At 40.1% G+C, this 17820-nt stretch overlaps 1 protein-coding gene across 2 annotated transcripts in view; it reads left to right on the forward strand.

Moving 5' to 3' along the window:
• The window catches only part of LOC307037227 (neuronal acetylcholine receptor subunit alpha-4-like), a 28388-nt gene extending 11451 nt beyond the window's left edge, over window positions 1-16937 (forward strand). The window contains exons 1-6 of one of the 2 annotated variants that reach the window (XM_079678006.1): window positions 5817-6090; window positions 9652-9803; window positions 11489-11533; window positions 11617-11726; window positions 13768-15202; window positions 16048-16937. In XM_079678006.1, the coding sequence (XP_079534132.1) occupies window positions 6006-6090; window positions 9652-9803; window positions 11489-11533; window positions 11617-11726; window positions 13768-15202; window positions 16048-16173 (1953 nt within the window). In that variant the 5' untranslated portion in view covers window positions 5817-6005 and the 3' untranslated portion in view covers window positions 16174-16937. Of the gene's footprint in view, window positions 1-5816; window positions 6091-9651; window positions 9804-11488; window positions 11534-11616; window positions 11727-13767; window positions 15203-16047 lie in introns of those variants that run through there. The other variant, XM_079678007.1, reaches the window with a different exon arrangement.
• Window positions 16938-17820: the final 883 nt, after the last annotated feature.

The following is a 17820-nucleotide window of genomic DNA, read 5'->3' on the forward strand; positions in this document are numbered from 1 at the left end:
AGCCTTTCAGATGCTGGGTTGGCTGTGTCAGACTATTTCTGTAACTTTTTAGAGGCTTACAATCCAACACTCAATCCCACTTGGCCAGCTGTGGGGAGTTGAAAAAGAGGGCAGCATTTAAACTTTTTTTCTCCAGCTTTTTTTATTATTGACAAAACTATTTCTGTCACTTTGTGTATACAACTGAGTGCAACACAATGAATGTCTCCCATGAGTGGCTGTCTGAAATGATGTGCCATTTTCACCACATTTAAACGATATTGCCAAGAGCCTTTCTAGCTGTCATTGTTATGAGTTCATTGTGTGGTTAATAAATGCTTTCAATTACATAGTGATACAATGTATAACTTTGGTTATTTATCAGCAAACCTAAAATCAAATAGAACATATCATTTAGGCCAGACCAAAATTACAGTATAAAGTAGGGATGCACCGAATATTCGGCCACCGAAAATTATCGGCCGAAAATGGTTAAAAAGGCCCTTTCGGCTTTCGGCACCGAAAAAATATCACCGAATGTCAGAGAACAGGGTTACGTTGGTAAGCTAACGTGTTGTTGTGATGACGTAATCAAAACGCGGCGACAAGCACGGCGCGCGACGATGCTCGCGGCTGGCTCACAGCCAACATGTCTGCCGCTTGGAGATATTTAAAAATATCAGAGAAAGAGGCGCGGATTGCGATTTGTAAAACGTGTTCAGCTGACATTTCTCGAGGGGGTGTAACTGCAAAGATTTTCACCACTTCGGGATTACTCCACCACTTGAAATCAAAACACCCGGACAAATATGCGGAGTAAGATCAAATCACAAGCACTGACAGCGAGAGACTGTTCAGCGCTGCCTCTCATGTGCTTGATGAGAAGAGGAACAGACTTATGGCTGATAAAGCAGAGAAGCTAATGTTCATTAAAAAGAACCTCCCACTTTTCCTTAATAAGTAGACAAGGCTGGCTTATCATAAGCTTATCTAGTTCTACATGTCTACTCTATACCCACTTTCCTGAACATTTTTCATTGTGAGTTATAATTCACCATCTCAGGTTATCATTGGGGGGAAATGACAGCAGCACAGTGTTCAATATATTGTACTTTCGGTATCTAAATGATACAATGTTGTTTACATTGCTCATGAGGACAGACCACCTTATTTACAGATTCTTGAAATTGAATTGTAATTTCATTTGTAAATAGTTACATTCATGTGGATTTATCCAGTTTGCACATTTGTATGCATGCACTTATAGGTGCATTTGTTGTTGTTGAAGGTCTTTATTTACACTATTTTGTTGTAGGCCTACTGGCCTAGATGTTTATTTTAAAGCACCTTGGCTTTGTTCTGAATGCACTTTGTTGTAGTTATCCTACAGAGAAAAGAAAATGCACTTGACTTGGAATGAATGTACTCTATGCATTCAAAAGTGCTGAATAAATGTTTTATGGACCCATAATAGTGATTATTATTTAAGTTAAGCTTTGCCATAATCATTTATTTTTCCATAATCAGGCAGCTGAACAACATTGGTAAAAAATGTATACATTATATATATATATATATATATTTCTATTAATCATTTTCGGTATTCGGTTTTCGGCCAACTGTTTCCTATTTTCGGTATCGGTTTCGGCCAAGAATTTCCCATTCGGTGCACCCCTAAAAGCTTTTCAGCTAAAGCAAGACGTGTTGTCAGCCTCTATTCAATCTGAATTTACTAAGTTTCTACTCCACTGGGTATTATCTTGAGGCATTTTCTTACTTTAAGAAACATCACCTGAAGCAAAGCTACATCAGGAAAGCTCAGGTGGGATAATGTCAAGTCGTGGCATTGAAGGCAATTTCATTTTTTAAAGTCCCAAAACACAGTTCTTATGTACACTTAACCCAATATAATTTCCCTTAACAAATGTACCAATCAATCAATTCTTAAAATAATACTGATGATTATAACATTATAACAATTTTCTTTGAGCTTACCTTTGGACCGCTTAGCACAGGACTCAAAGGGCCAAGAAGCTTCTGCTTCAATTGTACCTTTGTCCTTTTCAGTTTTCGGATATAAAATGACATGCACAGACTGACGCAGCATAGGCATAGTATTTCTTATGAGGGTACATTGTGTTTTGTTTTTGCCCTCTAACAATCTTGCCTTTTTTCCCCCATGAGTAACAAAATGATAAGCAGAATCACACTATCACGATGAATAATCTAGGTTTGGCAGAGTCTCGGCTCATTTCAAGCCAAAGGCTAAAGCCCAAATGGAGTGTTGAGAGGTTAAGCGCTTTCACACCGCAGTACTTTTCCCACAAAGGTTCATGAGAACTTAGTTCATGAGAACTCTTTAGTTCTCATGACCTAAGTACAGATCGGGTTCACACCCGTGGAAAAGTGTAAAAGTTCCTGGGGGAGGATTAGGCAAATGAAGCAGCTGATGTCACTTCTTCTTCTGCTGCTTTGGGTTCACTGGCAGGCCACAAACAACTTCACGGCGTATACTGCCACCCGAAGTCCCCGGCCGGAAGTCCCCAGTTGGGGACTGGCTTCAGTAGAAGCTGCTGGGACTCACAGCAGCTTCTACTGAAGCCTTCCGAGTAAATCGCCAGAACGCCGAGACCTCCTCATCTCCACCGCTCCCATGTTTTATTTTGTGTTGCCGTAAGTTACGCTTCAACGCACGCTGCCGTGTGGATGCTGCGTTAGTCTCTCTGCGTTTCTGCGCCGGGCTAATGCTAATAATGCTAATAATGCTAATGCGAGGATAATAAAATGGCGGCTTCACAAAACTTTTTCAGAGTTTTACTGGGCGTGGTTTGCATTCCGCCACGCCCAGCCAATCAGACATAGGAACCTTTTCTACCACGAAAGTACCTGCTCTCTAGCAGAGAGAGAGAAAAAGGGGGTAAAAAAGGTTCTCATGAACTAATTTGAGTTCTGGCTCTTTTTGGTGTGAACGCGACATTTCGGAACTATATCGGAACAAAAGTGGGAAAAGTACTGCGGTGTGAACGCGCCTGTTGTTGTTTAAGTCAAGCAAGAGTTCTACATTTTTAATTTAAATGTGTTTTGGAATTCAAATGTGACTCAAGTCTGAATAACCTTTGAGTCTCAAGTCTGTGGTGTTCCACTTTATTATAACCATACAACTATATAGCTCTACAAGAAAACCGTCTTTTCTCATTTAGTGTTCCTTCTCATACCAAAGAAAAATGATTCACCATAACTATACATAACCGTAACTATCGTGAGTGATGATAGAAGATCACTAAACAAGTTAACTTATTTAGAGTATATTTAGAGTATATTTTGTGTACTGGGTTAAAATAAACATTTCCATGTTTATTACTTTTCCATGTTGTAGAAAACGGAATTCAAAAAGAAAAAATCTTTATGTTGGATATCATACAAACTGTTGTGAGGTGATATGTTGAACAAAGCAGTGCAAGGGGTTGCTATGTCACTGTGGGAGTGATAGCAAAAGTCAAGAAAAAGTATGTGAACCCTTGGATGTAATAACTGGTTGACCCTCCTTTGGCAGCAATAACCTCAACCAAACATTTCCTATAGTTGCATATCAGACCTGCACAACGGTCAGGAGGAATTTTGGACCATTCCTCTTTACAAAACTGTTTCAGTTCAGCAATATTCTTGGGATGTCTGGTGTGAATCGCTCTCTTGAGGTCATGCCACAGCATCTCAATTGGGTTGAGGTCAGGACTCTGACTGGGCCACTCCAGAAGGCGTATTTTCTTCTGTTGAAGTCATTCTGTTGTTGATTTACTTCTGTGCTTTGGGTCGTTGTCCTGTTGCATCACCCATTTTCTGTTGAGCTCCAATTGGTGGACAGATGGCTTTAAGTTCTCCAGCAAAATGTCTTGATAAACTTGAGAATTCATTTTTCCGTCGATGATGGCAATCTGTCCAGGCCCTGAGGCAGCAAAGCATCCCCAAACCATGATGCTCCCTCCACCATACTTCACAGTTGGGATGAGGTTTTGATGTTGGTGTGCTGTGCCTTTTTTTCTCCACACATAGCGTTGTGTGTTCCTTCCAAACAACTCAACTTTGGTTTCATCTGTCCACAGAATATTTTGCCAGTAGTGCTGTGGAACATCCAGGTGCTCTTTTGCAAACTTCAAACGTGCAGCAATGTTTTTTCTGGACAGCAGTGGCTTCCTCCATTTTATGACCAATTTATGTAGAAATCCAGGTAATTCCAAAGGGTTCACATACTTTTTCTTGCAACTGTATGTAAATGCACTCATTGTAGCTTTTTTCCCCGATTGTTAACCTCAGGAATTTTTATATAGCAGCCATGCATCTCTGCCCCTTACAAAAAGGGTCAGCAATTGTGTTTTGGTTGAAACAATCTGAAGCAGAGGCTTGCATTGGGTTCAAAAAATCCTTTCCCATATCAGGATTTTTGTTGAATTATTAAGGAAGCTGTTAAAAGAGAGGAATACAGCCATAGGATCGCATACACAGATGGTAGGTCTTTCTCAGCTGAGGTGACCACAGAGGGAGCTTATATGTGTCTATATGTGGGTGTGAGATAAAATAATGTGTAGTATGTGACAGCCACCAGGCTCTATTTGGCCTATATTTGAACCCTGCCCTGTACTTAAAGTGAATGTTCTTCCGGTGGCCCCCATGCTGCTGCGTTGTCCCACTTTAGAAATTGCTGTTGGACTCCTGTCAGCCAACTAAGTAATCAGCTCTCGAATCTCTAATGGTTAAAAACGTACATCTGCGATGTGGCGGCACACCGGTGAGAATCTCATCATCTGTCAAGTCACTGTTAGTCATCATCGGATCAAGAGAGCCGTGTCTTTGATTAGAAAAAATCAATGTGTACACTGCGGGGGCTTTTCTCTGTGGGCTCTGTGAGTTTATTGAAAGATGTGCATCTGACAAAATATATCTCCACCAGGCGCGCTTTTTGTTGCACTCTCTCATGTAACACAGGCAAAATACGTCTTCTTCCAATCTTAAGTAAACATGACTCTCGAGTCAAGGTTTTTTTTAAGTGAATCTGGATGTTCCCTTTTGCTTTGTGTTAGCAAAACATGACATTTTGGCATTGCTGGTGAAATGTAAAATTATGTGCGACAGCAGTAAACAAACCTCAAGCAAATGTAAGTGTCTCAATAGATGGCCAGCCCTGGCACTGAGCCCTGCTGACGTATACAAGCTGTAAAGAAGACTGGCCGTGAAGCATGGAGTGGTGGCAGAGAAAGGGAAAACTCTGTCCGTGTGTAAGGCATTATGATGGGAGAAAAATGTACAGCAGGTGAGGGTCAGGGAGGGGGCGGGGGGGGTTTAAAAGAGAAAAGTAGGGGGGGGTAAGATAAAGGGAGAGGGGGGATAATATGCTCCTTGGAGACAGCGCAGAAAGAGAGTATCCAGAGGTCCTATGACTCACGGCACTTCTTCCACACTGGATTTTGACAGACATGAACATGCAGGCTGCACTCACATACTAATATCTGGTCAGCAAAAACACACAGTGACAAACACACACAACACTGCTCATGTATACAGTATATGCTGGCCTGTATATATATTCTCTTTTTTCCCCTTGCACATAAGAAAGTTCATGGGGAAAAAAGTGAAGGAGGGATAGAAAACTCGAACAAGGAGAAAAGCAAATAAGTGGGAGGGAAATCCAAAGAGAGAAATGAGGTGTGTGTATGTGTGTTGGACAGAGCGAGAGAGAAAGGGAGATGAGGCGAGGAGGCGGAGAGATGAGAGGCGAGGGAGGGAGTGGTGTAGACTGGGAGGGTGGAGAAGAGAGGGAGAAGCCACACTTGGATGAAGGATTCCTGTGGAACGAGGAGGGACTTCTAAGTGTTGGATCTGGGGAATCCGTGGTCCTTCGTTCGGCACACTGAAGAGATGGAGGAATGGAGCGAGGTGGAGCACCAGGCCCTCAGCTGAGACATGACCCCCCCCCCATCTGGCTGTTTACCCTGATCCGAACCTCCTGACGGACTGATAACCCACCATCGGGAATGACATCCAGCAGAAGTTGGGGGGAGCTCACTATGGATTTATACAAATGTTTGAGCGTACTTTTCCTCATTCTCCCTTCAGAAGGTAAATATTTGAATCCTCTGACAGTTCTTCCACTTGTCTCTAACAACCTAAGGGACTATGTGACGATTATTTTGGGGAGGGGGTGCTTCATATTTGGAGAACAGGGAACTTTTACTCATTCTATTTTGAAAAATAGAAAAATATTGCAGTGCTCCATCCCAGATAATGTCCTGTTTTTAAGTTGAACCATTAGGGATGTAACGATACCAAAAACTGACGGTACGATATTTATCGCGATATTGAAAAAGAAAGAAAAAAGAAAATGTGAATATTTTTTCTTTTTTTTACTTGAAAAACAATTCTTTATTAAATAATAAATCTGATTTGTACAGCATTTTAGTAAGATAGTAGTATTTAATGTGTCAAAAATATAATAATCAGACCCTGCAATAAAATAAATCAAGTTTTACTTTGGTTTATCAGGTAACTCAACTCTAACTCACTCACTCAGCATCATCAAGATTATCTTTTAGGAATATGAGCATGTCCACATTTCCAGGTAGAAGCTGGGATGTTTGGGTGTTTACAATATCCCCTGCTGTGGAAAGAACTCTCTTGCTTGGTACTGATGTTGCTGTGACAGAGAGATATGCTTTGGTCATGGGTGACAGCAGTGGGTCAAACTGCATTGTCTCTCCACCACTTCAAAAACAATACAGTTTTTGCCAAGAAGGTGAGGCTTATTGACAGGGCGAGATATAAATATACTGTTGGTACTTCTCAATGTCTCTAGGTATGTACATGTAGCCCTGTAAATACAAAGTCCTTTTGTGTTATCTGTTGTTTTATGTTCATGTTGTAACCTACTTGCTGCCATGTTGGACAAATCTGGTTAAATAAAGATTTTAAAAAATAAAAATCACGGTAGATTTAGTCATTCTCACAACGGTATTGAGACATTTATTTATCGCAATATTCGATATATCGTTACATCCCTATTAACCATGGATAATAGTGGTTTTATTTCCTGAATTTCTTTGAAATGTGTTTATGCAATGAATATTTACTTTGCAGCCTTGTTTCAGAAAATGTCTGTTACAACACAGAGATTTCCTCACTGTCCTTTAATGTCAGTCACATTAGAAGATACATTTATTTTCTCTCGTTACTTTTCGTAGTCTGGTCAGTATTGATAGAGGGATGGGTAAACAGAACAATGGAGCTTTTCCGGCAGACCGCTGCTTCGAGTCCCAAATGAAACAAAAAATCTATGTGCAGTTATTTCAATGAAAATCAGTCAGTTCAATAATGCAACGAACATGATTATTATAAGTCAAATCATGATCTCTAACCAACCTTAAAGTACCAGTTGTGTTACCTAAACATAACTGAGTAGTTGTGTTGTTTTGTCTTGCTTGCTCTTTGTCTCAATTACGCCGTTAATTAAGTGATTTGAACGGTAATCCAGGAGAAAATGTGTTTCCAGAAAAAAGTATTTGAGAGTGCAGTTTAATTGTCGAGGAACTTTTGTTGGAGATAATGTTGTTTTTAGTAAGAAAATAAAGTCTAAAGAAAATATAAACAAGGAGGATTTAATTTATTTAAATACAATTTAAATGCAAGGTTCAGCCCACCACCCTCTCGATTCCAATGATCATGCACAATTTATCTGCTCCAGTCCCAATGTTGCATTACAAAACCTTGATTTATTATTTCTGAAAGGCCACACAACCTTCAATTCACAAAAACGTTGCTGTTTTGATTGGACAAGGAGTTAGAAACTGTTGCTTAGTGACTTGGTAACGATATTTTTGTCTGTTCAGTGATATTTGCTTAAACTCCAAAATGTGGCCAACTAGAGAACATTTATCTTATGAGGACAGAACTGGCAGATCTGACAATGTAATGGCTTGTCTTTGGTGTGAACATTTCAGAAAGTACACCTAACTGGAGAAGGATATTTGCTTTTTCAACAAGACTTTTTTCAGATGACTAACATTATTAGTTTCCTTTTTTGTTCATCATATGCATTAATACACTTCAGAACAGATACCATAGAGAAGCATCCAAGGGAAAGTAATTGTTTTAGAGTAAACAATCTGGATGTTCTCACTGAAATAGAAAAAATAAAGTTGAGTCATGATGTGACAGAATAGAGAAACCTGAACATCCCAGCTGTCTGAGTGACCGGTACATCACAGTCGGTACCAGACCTATTCATAGTGTCCTGTAGAGCACATTGTCCAGAAGTAAACTCATCCAACACTTACCTGCCTTCTCCCGCACACATCACCGCTCTGACCCGCAAGCTGTCAAAGTCATGAGACCCTGCAAGCTCCCCTCACCTAAACCCATTAGTTGCCACGCTGCTTTAGAATCTATTGAAGCGTCCCCGTTTTATTGAATATTAGTGGCATTCAACAGATATCACTCTGCGGCTGATGTGATGAAACAAAGATACCCCTGTCTATTTTTTTTCATCTGAAAAACCCAGTGACGTTTCAAGGTTGTTGAGCGGCTCGACACGTAAAGAAAGTAAAAAAATGTATCCGTTTAATAAGTTATTGATCCCAAGCCTTTAGAAACAGAGGGTGCCAGTTTTCAGGCAACTGAAGGACAGTCCATCAGCTTTGATTGATAGCATAGGAGAACCCGAGAGGAAGTCCGACAGCATGACAACAATACCGCTGTCCCTGATTTAGGAACACAAATGGAACAACAGAGCACCTCTGACGAACATAGGTAGACGCATAGATGAATCAAGACTCTTCCTTGCATATGCATGACTATATATGCAATATATATAATACATATACAGTATATCTCCACAGAAGAAGGACATCGAAATATGCATGGCATAATGTACTTTCAGTGAGGCTGGTGAAATCAAATCCCAGCCTTTGATGAATTTACTTTACAAAAGCACAGTATCCAAAATGGAAAAAATGCCTTATTGAATATGAAACAAAAGATCAGAATACAAAGGACACTGTGCTATGGTAGTTTAGAGACGCTCCTCATCTCCTAAATTGTTCCCAGACCTTGTTAGGTCATCCTCAGTGTGGGGGGGGTTGAGTTGCTCCATGGCAGAGGAGAGTAAGAGAGGGGGGGGGGGCTAGTGAGACGTCTGGACAGATCCCTCCATCTGCACAGATCCCTCCATCTGCACGTCTGTTCCGAGACGCAACGGATGTCCTCAGACCTGCTCTGCTGGCATCTCCCGCCACCCCCCCCCCCCCCACCCCCCTCATCTCTCAGCAGATACGGTCTCTTGTAACCATACGCCACCTGTATAATAGAGGTCACCCTCCTTTCAGATTACACTCTGTACAGTGAATTCTTGGTGGTGGCAAGGATCAGCTAAATCCATTATAGACAAATGTATTGTACATGCTTGAAAATATACCCAGTATTAATCTTATGCATTTGAAATGAAGGTTTAAGTCTAAATGTGCAAAAAAAGTCTATAGGCGTTGTCATGATTGGGCACAAAGGAGGAACAATGTTATCTGATGCATGTACAATGACATTCAGTCTTAAGCAAAGGTATTAAATGGCACATTTAAAGGAGAAGCCACAGAGCTTTCCTTGTGGGTTTAATCTCTTCTTCTCTCCCCTTAGCTTTTTCCCAAGTTGGACTTTGGGCTCAAGGCGAGGAGCGACTTCTCCATGATTTGTTTGCAAGTTACAATAAGCTGTCCAGGCCTGTGAAAAACACAACTGACGCAGTGCTCGTCCACTTTGGACTGTCCATCGCCCAGCTGATCGATGTGGTGAGTAAAACCACACGGCATTGCTAAGTGCAATCAATAGTGAAACACCGGATACCAGTTTTAAGGTCCAACTGATATTTTAAAAAGTTTCCTTCTTTTACTTATTAGAATTCATATCTGCTCTGTTTAAATATTGTCTTGTGGTCTTCTCTGAGGAAAAAATCAGGAAGAAACATTTTGAAAATTAAATGTTAATGCTGAAACAGCCATGGCCGGAGGCATTATGTTTTTGGTTTGTATGTCCGTCTGTCTGACCCATTCTTGTGAAGGCCTTGAGGAAATATCTTTTTATTTGGCACGAACGTCCAGTTGGACTCAAGGATGAACTGATTTGAAAGATCCGACCTGAATTTGGCGGTCAAATGTCAAGATTAATTTGGCAGCACACATTTTTTGCCACAACTTATTAATTGAATTGCTGTTTATGAAAATTACATACAAATACCTTAAGATTACAATTTGGACATGGATGTTAACTGCAACTTGGCTGATTGGTTTTGCATTGGTTCCTTTTTAATTTCTTTAGAAAGCTGCTTCACAGTTCTATCATAGGCACCACTACAACATCAAGACAGAAGGCTGTCACACAACACCAGAGCCAAAGACCTCTGATATTAGCTTTCCTGCTAAAGTCTCCTTATAATCCAACTCACAAACATAAACACACATCTTGTCTCACACCTCAGCTTGTGGAACGAGCCACCAAACATGCGTACAAAAATGTGCACTGTTAATGCCAGTTTGCATGGTGAATAGCCAATAAACTGATCAAATGCAGCATATATAAAACATATAAACGTACCTGCAAATATCACTTCAGAAGCTGTGTGGCCTTATAAAATTGGATTTAGTGTTATGAATGTCATGATGTCGGTGCATTGCAGCTGAGTAAACGATACATTTCAATTGTACTCTATCCGTCTCATGTTTTATATTCATTATGATTCATAATGGCAACCAGCTCAAAGCTAAGAGAGATAAATCTAAATACAGATCGCTTATCAGCGGATATGAAAACCACAACAGAATAGATTGAATTATTTTCCCAAATTAAATTCAGTTGTCAAGTATGCTAACACTGGCAGTAAATATTCAAATCCAGCCACCGTTGGTCTAAACAAAAAAACATTTTCATTCATTCTTGTCTTATCGCTGCATTACAGACATTATTATGGTAAAGGGTTTCTGTTGACTTAGGTACAAACTGTTTTAAACACTTTAAACTGCTGTGAGCCATGCAAAAATGCCTGGTGCAGCTTCAATATGTGCAGCCTGCAGGCTTTGGCAATGATTCTATACGTTTTGACACACAATTAGTTGATAGAACATAATCCACATGCCTGACAGTCAGCTCTTGGTGAAGGTGTCTTCTCCAACAGTGGGTTCACACAGACTGCTGTGTGTTAGATGTTGCTGGGAAAAAGCTGGAGATGCCAGAAGTTGCAGCAAAGCAACAGACACAGTGCAGTGAGGGCGTTTGTGCACAAAGGGCTGAAGAATGTGTTTTTTCCCAGTGTATTACACAACTCAATAATAATAATATCTTTATAAAAAGAAGGCCGTGTTGCTGATTTGTGCTATAGAAATATCAATATGTTCAAAGACCTATGCGAGGATGATGTCCAGACATACAATTCCAAATTTAAAGAAGATGAATGCCAAAATAATGTTCTCTTCCTTTTTAGGATGAGAAGAACCAGATGATGACCACAAATGTCTGGGTCAAGCAAGTAGGTCATATTGAAATATAAAACGCATGCTAAAGATACATTCAAATATAAAACTACAGTAAATTACAAATATTTTCGAACAGGAATGGGATGATTACAAACTCAGCTGGAACCCGGAGGAATACGAAAACGTCACCTCCATCCGGATTCCCTCCGAAATCATCTGGAGGCCAGACATTGTCCTCTACAACAAGTAAGGACGTGTCAATAGCTCGTTGTTATGTAAAGAGGATTCTGCTATCTATTACCGGTAATATATAGCAACAAATGTTTGCATTTTGATGATTTAGTTCCAACAGATGGAAGAGAAGATTTTGTTGTGGTGCCAAACTGTCCATTGCCAATGTTGTTTAGCCAGAATAAATGGACAAGGTCAGCCTTAATGGATGTGGTTACAAACTACGCTCGAAACATCACACAAAGCATTACATTAGGCTAAAAATTAGACGATGACATTTAATTTGGATGGTTTTCAAAGGGCCTCAGATTAAAAGTATCCATGTTCGTGCCTCAGGTAGATCTGTATTTATTTCACTCCACAGATCAATGGATATGAAAAACTGTATCATTATATTCACATCGTTTTACAAATATGAACCAAGGCTCAGTTAGCGCATTGCAACTTCATTGTAAGCACATTTAATATAATATCATATTTGTAAATTCTTCATATAAGAGGATGACTAACAAAATGAGAGGAAATATTATGCTGATTTTGAGGTTAATATTTGTATTTTGTGCCTTATCTGTGACATGTTTAGATGCTTTAATGTTCAAAAAGCTCTTTATCGGTCTGCAGCACCTCTTTGCACACTCATTCAGAAACCAGAGCCCAGTCTGCTCTGATTGGTTAGCTGGACGGCTCTATTGTTATTGGTGAACCACTTAGGCTAAGGGTTGGAACATTTCTATCACGTATAATATCTTGGAGCACTAGCCTATAAAATCTCAAATGTTGCATAGTGATGTCACTATGTTACGAAAGTAAACAAAGGATTCCAATGGAGGCGTTTCAGGCAGGGGGGGAGTGTGTGGGAGATGAACGCCCTCTGGAGAGAACTTTGGGATGTTAGGCTTTGCAGACCAAACATGCACACAAACCTATATGACACACTACAGGAAAGGAAAACCCCAAAAAGCATAATAGGGCCTCTTTAACAAACACATTTTCTTCAACCTTTTTCAATTTACTAATTGTTCAGCTTTCTTAGACATGAGAAACTAAATGTTCAGAAGGAGTTATAGATATCTGATTTCAAATCCTACTGAAGATATAGACTAAATATTGACAAAGTCAACTATTTTCTTATATCTGATATATTGTTTTGTTGGTAAAATGCTGACGTTGGTGTAGTCCTGAATTTAGGCCTTGAAACTATAAATACAGCAATATAACTGAATACACTTTATTGCATTACTTTGTGAGACTACATTGACCCTTAAGTGGTCGTTTTCTACGTCAAAAACACAATTTTACATTTGGCAAAAAGAAAGAACCCAGGAGGCTGGGCAAGCATATGTCTAAAACACATACAGGCCAAACTAATCTCGATTTGCTGAAGATATTGGCAACAATGTGGACAGACGAATAGGTTAGAAGATGAGCTGAGCGAGAAGTAATGGGTGAGCCTCAGGTGTGTAATGAGAGGGTTCTAACAAAGATGGATCAGACTACAGAGGCGGGAGAGCAGAGAGCAGGATGGGGCAGCTGTCCCCATGACCGTCTTCAGAGATTACATCCCCTGCTTTCAGTATTTTATCTTTGGCACCAAAAACAATTTATTGCGCCAAATTTCTTTTTTTCCTTGTATTCTAAATTGCACAGCACTGCACATCCTATGTTCAGACATGTACAAAATCATAGTACTTTAGTCTCCTTTTATGTTCTGCTATAATTTTTTTTAAACATCAGGTCTATAAAACGTATATTTATATGCTTTGCACAGAAGGTTTCATTATTTCTTATGTTAATTATTCAAAAAAAAAAAAAACATTTAGCATGTAGTTACTTAAAGTCAAGCTCGAATTAAGTATTTACGGAATTTTCTTTAGGACTAAAAAAGTTCTATAATTGTTCTAAGTTGTGTGTTTGCAAACAAGAACATTTTAATGTAAGATTCACGGTCCACTTTAAGTCCTCTGAAATGTATAGCTTGAAGAACTTGGCCAGGAATAAGATTTTAATAAAGATTTTTTTTTTTTTTAAATCCACTTTCCTCCCCTCTTATGTGCAGCGCTGATGGCGACTTTGCGGTAACTCACCTCACGAAGGCCCACCTGTTCCATGATGGTCGGATAAAGTGGATGCCACCGGCCATTTACAAGTCTTCGTGCAGCATAGACGTCACATTTTTCCCATTTGACCAGCAAAGCTGCAAGATGAAGTTTGGGTCGTGGACCTACGACCGCTCCAAGATCGATCTGATCAGCATGGCCAGTGATGTGGATCAGATGGACTACTGGGAAAGCGGGGAGTGGGTCATTATCAACGCAGTGGGCAAGTACAATACCAAAAAGTACGAGTGCTGCATGGAGATCTACGCGGACATCACTTACTACTTCATAATCCGGAGGCTTCCGTTGTTCTACACCATTAACCTCATCATCCCCTGTCTTCTTATCTCCTGTTTGACTGTGCTGGTGTTTTATTTGCCATCGCAATGCGGAGAGAAGATCACCTTGTGTATCTCCGTCTTACTGTCCCTAACTGTATTCCTCCTGCTGATCACAGAGATTATACCGTCCACATCGCTGGTGATTCCATTAATTGGGGAATACCTTCTGTTCACCATGGTCTTTGTCACGCTTTCCATCGTAATAACTGTCTTTGTGTTAAACGTTCATCACCGGTCCCCACAAACCCACGGCATGCCTCATTGGGTGCGGAGAGTATTCTTGGACATGGTGCCTCGAGTCCTCTTCATGAAGCGTCCGCCTGGCACCGCCAAGCAGAACTGCAAGAAGCTCATCGAGATGATGCACCGTCCAACCACCATATCTGCAACGGGCAACTCTCTGGCCTATTGGACAGGGTTAGAGACGGGGTTAAGACAGATGAGCCAGGTAAACGATACCCTTCCAAAGACTCCATCCGACAGTCCAAGCATCCATGTGTGCTCACCCTCCCCACCCTCTTCCCCTCTTGAGAACCACAACGGGAATGATCACCCAATGAAGGCCAACCTTTTCTCCCGCCCTGGATCTGGACAGTATTCGGTTCTCTCTGAGAAACAACCCCTACGGGTTCTCAACTCTGCCACCTCGTCTTCTTCCCATACGTCCTTACCCCTTACTTTACCAATGTGCCCACTCCGTAGCCTATCCAGGGAAGAAATACACACAATGGCCCCAAATGGTCGTTCCCACAGCGCAGAGCAGATGTCTGACCAACAGAAGGAGCTTCCTCAGAAAGCTGGCCATCGATGTCGCTCCAGCAGCTTCCAGTACTGCTGTCTGCACGATGAAGGACCAGGAATCATGGGAATCGCAGGCTGGGTGAAGAAACAGCCTGCCACAGATCAACCAACAGAACCCCTCAGAGTGGAGCCCGTTAAAGACATGTGTAGCCAACAGACCCTGGGTCTGATCATTTCCCCAGCCATGCAGCGGGCCATAGAGGGAGTTCAGTACGTCGCTGATCATCTCAGGGCAGAGGATGAAGATTTTTCAGTGAGTTGAAATCATCTTCATTTAAGTAATCATGTAAAATCTTGTTAAACATATAAAGGTTTCTAAATGTTAATGTAATGCTTATAATTCAAAAAAATATACACACTATTTGTAGCTATTTATAGAAAGTGCAATCTCCTGAGCACATACATTAGGGCTGTCCCCAGAGATTTGCTGGGAAAAAAAGAGGATATTATTATATATATTATATCCGCAATTGTGTAGAAATGAAATACGAGCACAATCTTCAAGTTTGCAAATTGTTACAAAACTAACTTGCATAACATAATTGAGAATTTCCCTGAGCCAGTGTTCATCAAATAATTAAGAGCTGGTTGTTAATACTGTAGTTCTCTGGTGATGACAATGTAAATAGTTACATTACTCATCTTTATTTATTTTAAATGCTTATCAGTTCAAATTGATTTTGATAAGGAAGCAGCAAAAGGCTTTTGTCCATACAGTTCTGATTCAGTGTTCATTGTTGAGTCTCTTGAGAAGATTGGAGGTTGGAGTCATACCAATCATACCAAACTTTAAATAAAAAAGGTATTGTATTCAGTGACACCAGCCATTGTTAGTACTACAATACACTGTCTTTATCTAGCCAGAGAACCCCCGTCTTTGGGACAATGGGACCACTTGAATTTGACCTTGAATTTTTCATCAAGAGACGAGCCAAAATTGACTGACCTTTAGGCGATAGGTGCCTCATAATGAAAAAATCTGCCATTCGAGAAATCATCAAGGGTAAAAACTGACATCTGGAAGAAAAAAAAATAGAGAGATTGTGTGGTGTGGAAATAGAAATGTCCCCTCTCTGCTGTGTCTCTTTCCTCTGCTAGGTGAAAGAGGACTGGAAGTATGTGGCCATGGTCATTGACAGGATATTCCTCTGGATGTTTGTCCTGGTGTGTATACTGGGATCTGTTGGACTCTTCCTTCCTCCTTGGCTGGCTGGAATGATCTAGAAGCTCCCCATTGAAGGAAAGAGAGGCAACAAACAATGACTGTCTTGTATAAAAAAAAGAATGGTTTATCATTAACCTTTTCATTTTTTCAGAAGAACTACTAGCCCTACTTCTCAGTCTTGCCCGGGTTATCAAAAGGTTACTCACGGAGAACCGAGTTGAAATAAATTCCATTGATTCCAGCGGGGCATATCAATTCTTTATGAGGGCAAAAGGCCAACAGTGAAAAATATCCTTTCACACCACTCCATTTTGACATTGAGCAGTATAGCTCATGCTGTCACCATAAAGAGAAAATAATAGAGATTAACCATTTACAACTGCAGAAAAATCAAAGACTCAGGAAGAATATTTTATTTTCTGAGAACGTAAGATGTTTATAAAACTGTATAAGGTTTGGTTTGAATTTACAATAACATTCCTACTTTCAATGATATAGTACCCTGACAATATTCATCAAATATATACGTTTCAGAGCTGCCTGATTTGGCAGCATTTGGTGAATAATCTTTGAAGAATTTGTGTGTGTTCAGGTGTGACGCTTTTTTTGCAGTCGTCACAGTTTAGCCCACATGAAGCTCTCTGATTTTCTAATCGCAGCAGTTAAATTAAACGCATCTATTCAATACTCCTTTTGTCACCAACCAGCACTTTGGTGTTAACAGCAAGGGAATTAAAGTCACTCTCTCCAGTCATGCAAATTAACCTTCCTCGCCTCAAACCTGGCCACCTATTTCCTACTTCTATTGCTTGATAAATGAGTAAAGCAGGAGTGGTGAATATCAATAAATAACTGCCACATTATTTTGGGAGATATTTGTATTTATTATCTTGATTAAAGATAACCAGCCCCTACACTGTATTTTATACCTTGTACAATGGAATCAGATCTGACAGGAAATCAAATGGCTTTAAAAGTGCTGAACATGAAGAAGCAGTCCTTGAAGCGCCAATGAGTTGGAGGTTTCAGGCAGTGGCAAGAGTACAAAGACTGATGAAGACACTATTGAATATTTATAAAAAAAGAGAAACTTTTCTGAAGCGATGCCAGGGGGCAAATCACAAATGTTAATTATCGCCAATATATTACATATTCCAACGTAAAAAATGGGGCATACACATTAGCATACAGAAAAAAGTATGCTATTATTATACATGAGGCTGATTTTTTAAGAGATTTTATAATTGAATAGGTCCAGATTTTTTTTTATAGCATCACATTGTGTTAACTTAGATAGTGCCTGACTTATGCTGCTTTGCTTAATTAACCTTTTCAATATCTGCAAACTTATGATAAGACCATTGATTCTGCACAAAACGGTTACAACTATGAAGCAAAGATGAATTCTACTGCAAGAAAACAACTTGCCAGAGGATAATGGGCTGCATATAGTGGGGAGAAAAACAGGTACAGGGGTGCAAGAAACGAAACGCATTCACTTCAGGTACTTGAACAAAGTCTAGATAGGTGTGATTTTGCAGGAGGTAGCAGTGCACACTTTGGCCATTCTCTGTGTGCACGTTCATGAGTTTTTAACAAGCTAGCTGAATAATGCATGCATATAATATGGGATCAGTTTATTTGATCTCAAGGATGAAGACAACAATATATTATTCATGTTTTCCAATCATTTGTATATTTGGTCA

The sequence above is a fragment of the Notothenia rossii genome (assembly GCF_949606895.1).
Source record: "Notothenia rossii genome assembly, chromosome: 4".
Lineage (NCBI taxonomy): Eukaryota > Metazoa > Chordata > Actinopteri > Perciformes > Nototheniidae > Notothenia > Notothenia rossii.